The sequence below is a fragment of the Limulus polyphemus genome, unplaced genomic scaffold (assembly GCF_000517525.1).
Source record: "Limulus polyphemus unplaced genomic scaffold, Limulus_polyphemus-2.1.2 Scaffold1009, whole genome shotgun sequence".
In the NCBI taxonomy this organism is placed as follows: Eukaryota; Metazoa; Arthropoda; class Merostomata; order Xiphosura; family Limulidae; genus Limulus; species Limulus polyphemus.
The window spans coordinates 187532-192655 of NW_013666619.1; the positions used below are offsets into that span (position 1 = coordinate 187532).

Below are 5124 nucleotides of genomic sequence, written 5' to 3' on the forward strand. Positions count from 1 at the left end.
TTCTATATAAAAGTAATATCATTCCAAAATTATTTCTTGATTTTTAATATGATAATTGTTGTAGGTTATGTTTCTATACAAACGTAATATCATACCAAAATTATTTATTAAAAAAATCTAATGTAACAACGCCAGCCATAAGTAACAATTAATATAAAGATGTACAAAATGTATCCATTTTCGAGAAGTAAACTGATGTGTTTAAGATTAAATATATATACATACATACACACACACAAACATATATACATATATATGGGGTCCAGTTAGCTTAAGCTGCTTCTTACTTTAGCTGTTTCTTATACCAAGTTTATGAGGTTGACTCTTTAGCCTTTTTGTTGGTCAGATAGTTTGTTGATTACCTCATTTCTTTTATGCGAAATATTTCCTAAATCCAAATTAACATTATATTATTACAGCTACTGACAAAATGATCTTATTTAGCTTGAAAATCGTTTAAGAGAGCTTCGTTACGAGCACAGTATTTACGTACATCTGCCTAATTCATTGTTTATCTATATAAATACAGTAACTAGTTTGCAGAGTGTGAAAAGATATTCACCAAAATTGGTGTGGAGGTTCGGTAGGTCCATGCGGGGGGTACATACAAATTTTTAAGTTTTCATTTTGCGTTTTGTGGTTTTTATGGCCGTTTTTTACCACTACTTCTCCCCTGTTGATGGATCTTCACCAAATTTGGTATGGAGTTTCATTGGGTCCATGGGGAGGTAAATACAAATTTTCAGTTTCGTGTTTCGTAGTCTTTATGGGCGTTTTTTTTACAATTACATATAAGGGAAGCAACTCTTTTCATTTCTTAATATAACCTTTCATTAATCATGAATTTACACAACTTCCGCCCACTTGAGATGGACTCCTAGCCCGCTTGGGAGTCAAGGGGACAGGTACTCCAGCTAGTATAGATATTTAAGTTCGGACAACCTGTATATATTGTTTTATATCTATTATGTATAGCCTGTATAATCTAGTCATAAGATTGTGTTTGTGATGTGTATGTGTTTGTTTTCTATCAATGAAATATTGTTTATCGAGTTGAAGATATACTATATACATGCCCTCGAAAAGAAAACTCTTACGTCATACGTCGAAATCAAGATTCAATATCTCATAAGTTTAGCGAAGAACAATTCTGTGAAAGTAACTATTGTTTGCCTTCTCGCTTGGTTTCAAATTCTGTCTACTTATACATACTCACCTGAAGTTTGTGTTTCTTACTGGCTAGCATTGCTATTTTCACCTCAGCTTTCTTAATTACGTGTTGATACTGTTTCCAGACAGTTAGGACGTACCTTTATTTAAGTAGTTGTTTTAAATTATTTTATTTCCTTCTGAGTTATTTTGTTAAATCTAAGAACGTCGAAAAAAATACACACTTATTTACCCCAGCTAGTGGTAGGCTCAGTATGTTAGCTTATCCAGAAAAACTTTACGGTTCACAAAGTAGGCACAGAATAATGACTTCTTCAGAATGATACTGTATACCAATCACGATGGTAGGTTTGTAACATTAACTTCTTCAAGAAGAAATGCGAACCTCAATGTATCATTATTCAATTCGCAACTTACCACTAAGTTAGACCGTTTCAGGGGATTTCTTCCCTGGTCTATAACCATAAACAAAGGCAAAGAAAAAACACCAGTCTTTGTATTGTGGTGAGCTATTATATATGATGATTTTTTCCCTTTTGTACTCACCATACTGAGCCTATAGTTATACAGGATTAGATGCTATTACTTTCTTGTAGATTATTAAGCACGCATACTGTTTAGTATTAGTATGATGCATTCTACTTTTTCTAGGGGTAAAACTGTTCTTTTCACCGAGGTAAGTTCAGAACAGTGGCTTCTTCGGTAGGTTAAAACTCCACGAACTACAGAGATAGAACAATAGCTTCTTCAGTAGATTCAAACTCCATGTATTACAGAGAGAGAGACTCAGAACAGTAGCTTATTCAGTAAGATAAAACTCCACGGATTACAAAGAGAGAATCAGAACAGTGTCTTATTCAGTCGGTTAAAACTCCACAGATTACATAGATAGACTCGGAACAGTGGCTTCTTCAGTGGGTTAAAACTCCACGGGTTACAGAGATAGATTCAGAACAGTGGCTTCTTCAGTAGATTAAAACTCTACGGATTACAGAGATAGATTCAGAACAGTGGCTTCTTCAGTGGGTTAAAACTCCACGGATTACAAAGAGAGACTCAGAACAGTGTCTTATTCAGTAGGTTAAAACTCCACAGATTACATAGATAGACTCGGAACAGTGGCTTCTTCAGTGGGTTAAAACTCCACGGATTACAGATAGTGAAAGAGAATTAGTTTCGTCTATAGGATGAAGTTACGATGGTCGCAGGAAGTACGGTCAAAACAATGGCTCCTTTGGGTTTTTGAAACTATACCAATTACCGGCTTAGAGGACGATAAAAAACTATACACGTTATGAACCTGTCTTTGTAATCGGGAGAGATTTAACATCTTGGAAAAGTAGCAAGTAAAAACATCAAAGAAATATAAAGCATTATAGTAGGAAAGTGTATCTTTATTATTATTATTATCATTAAACTGAATTAAAGCGGAATATGAAGAACATATGAAGCACATGAAGTTTAGTAATTAGTCTTTCTTCAACAACATCGGGAAAACGACAATTTCTTTAACTTGTATGTTTTAATAGGTGTATCTTCCTTACTGTTTATCGTAGATAGAAGTACTCACCCTTTCTAAGTGTATTAAGCATCCAGCTGGCACACATGACCTGGAATATGGTGTTTTTGGTGCCAAGGAGTGAACGACTACAGATATACGACACAGTTTTGATCCTGTTCATGATGTTGCTTCAGGTCATTAAAATACATGAATTGATGTCATGTGGTTACTCAATGTCAATCATTTGTTGTTGTTGTTGTTTGCCTAGAAGTTTCGCTCAAAGCTTCGCAAGATCTACCTGCGTACAGCCATGCCCAATTTTGAACTAATAGACCAGAGGGAAGACAGCTAGTCAACATCACCTACCGCCAAATATTTGACTACTCCTATCAGACTAAATAGTGGGATTTGATTATCACTGTTATAGCCCATCAACGACCTCAAAGTACGGAGCGTATTTTTGTGGCAACAGGACGCGAACCAGGCATCATTCGATTCATGGTTCGGGCACATTAACAACTTAGCACCGTTCGACATCTCTAACAGATGATAAGGGCGAAAACTCCGAAGGAGGGACATTTAGTAACAAAGAACAGTTTTTTTGTTTTTTTATGGCCTTGAGTAACATAAACCGGCACACATGACCTAAAAGAAAGTTGTTTTTGGTGTCAAATAATGGTTTGTTTGTTTTGAATTTCGCGCAAAGCTACACGAGGGCTATCTGCGTTAGCCGTCCCTAATTTAGCAGTGCAAAACTGGAGTGAAGGCAGCTAGTCATCACCACCCACCGTCAACTCTTGGGCTACTCTTTTACCAACTACTCTTTGACCGTCACATTATAACGCCCGCACGGCTGAAAGGGCGAACATATTTGGTTGGACAGGGATTCGAACCCGCGACCCTCAGATTGCGAGTCGAGCACCTTAACCACCTGGCCATGCCGGGCCCATGAATGAATGGAAAAACCACTGACAAAAATTTGTATTTAAAATAAAATAACTGCGTAAGCGAGGAAATTACAAAATGTAGAAGAAAACAAAGAAGGTGAGATACTCACCAAATTAAAATAAGTTATTGACGAATTCAAAACAATGTTTCGAATAACAGCCTTTTAGAAGAGATTTGGCGTAAGAAAAAGAACGCGAGGCTCGAAGGCTTTTACTTGTTTGTTGTTAAATACAATGTGGTCTGCCAAGGCCGGGTATCGAAACCAATTTTTTTGCGTTAGAAGTTCTCGGATTTATGGCTAAGCCACTGGCGGCAGCACATAGGTTCAAGAACAGATTCCTAAACTAAATAGAACAAAGAAAGATTGTAACGGCCTAAAATTAACACGCCGCTACAATCAGGGTTCAACATCAAATACACAATTTAGTCACGATAACAACACTTAGAAATAAATTCGACACAATTAACAAACAAGTGTCTGGCCAGGACTTCTCACCATTATTAATTCATAAATCAATAATAATGGAATCGGGAAAAAAACAAAAAAAATACAATATTCAAAAAATACCTTTAAATAATAATATCGAGTGACAAACAGCAATAAAACTCTCTCACTCTCTTAGTGAACCTTCTAGCAGAGTATTTTTATTCACATACTCTTCTGCTATATTAATAACATCTTTACGTTAACGCCAGGGAAGCTGGTGTAAGTTTTATCATACACACATATATGTATATTTACTCCAAATACAAATGATTATGTAGAAGGTGAGTTAGCGTTTTAATGCAACAAAAAATTCATTGATAAACTAAACGATAGAAGGAAATCATAAATGAATGATAAACACAATCATAAAAAAACAGAATTTGCCATCTCACCAGATTATGTTAGGAAAACATGTGGGTTCAAGAAACCAATTTAACTCAAAGATACTATTATATCCTTTAACCCGAGCGCTTTCAAAAGATGGACCTTTCTTCTTCAGTTTCTCCATGAGACAGATATGATAAGTAATAAAAAAAGTAGTTGAGTAAAAGTAGAAGAAACAAAATATGATGAAAAAAGGCAGTAAATTAGAGTAATGACCTATTGGCCCAAATAACTAAATAAACTGTAAAAAATAACTAGAACATGAATAAAGGCGACAAATTGGTTAGATATACAAACAATAAGAACATAGAAACATGAGCGAATGAATGCATGTATTATCCAGCGAGATACAAGAAAGATATTGTAACGCATACAGAACGCTTGGATAAACGTTTGATTTTTAAAATAGGCACTATTAACTCCTTTGGAATAAACAAAGAATTATCATTTTTTTTAACTTTGTACGATTTCCCATCTTTCCACTGTCTCTTATACCTAGCCAAGTGGTTAGGGCGCTCGACTCGCAATCTGAAGGGCGCGGGTTCGAATCCCCGTCACACCAAACATGCTCGCTCTTTCAGCTGTGGGGTCAATCCCACTATTCGTTAGTAAAAGAGTAGCCCAAGAGTTGGCG

At 35.8% G+C, this 5124-nt stretch overlaps 1 protein-coding gene across 1 annotated transcript in view; it reads left to right on the forward strand.

The window, feature by feature from the left end:
- Nucleotides 1–1489: 1489 nt before the first annotated feature.
- Nucleotides 1490–5124, forward strand: part of LOC106461675 (protein spaetzle 3-like) — a 14214-nt gene continuing 10579 nt past the window's right edge. Inside the window, exons 1-2 of the mRNA XM_022388693.1 lie at nucleotides 1490–1514; nucleotides 1822–1846. Of these exons, the coding sequence (XP_022244401.1) occupies nucleotides 1490–1514; nucleotides 1822–1846 (50 nt within the window). The remainder of the gene's footprint in view (nucleotides 1515–1821; nucleotides 1847–5124) is intronic.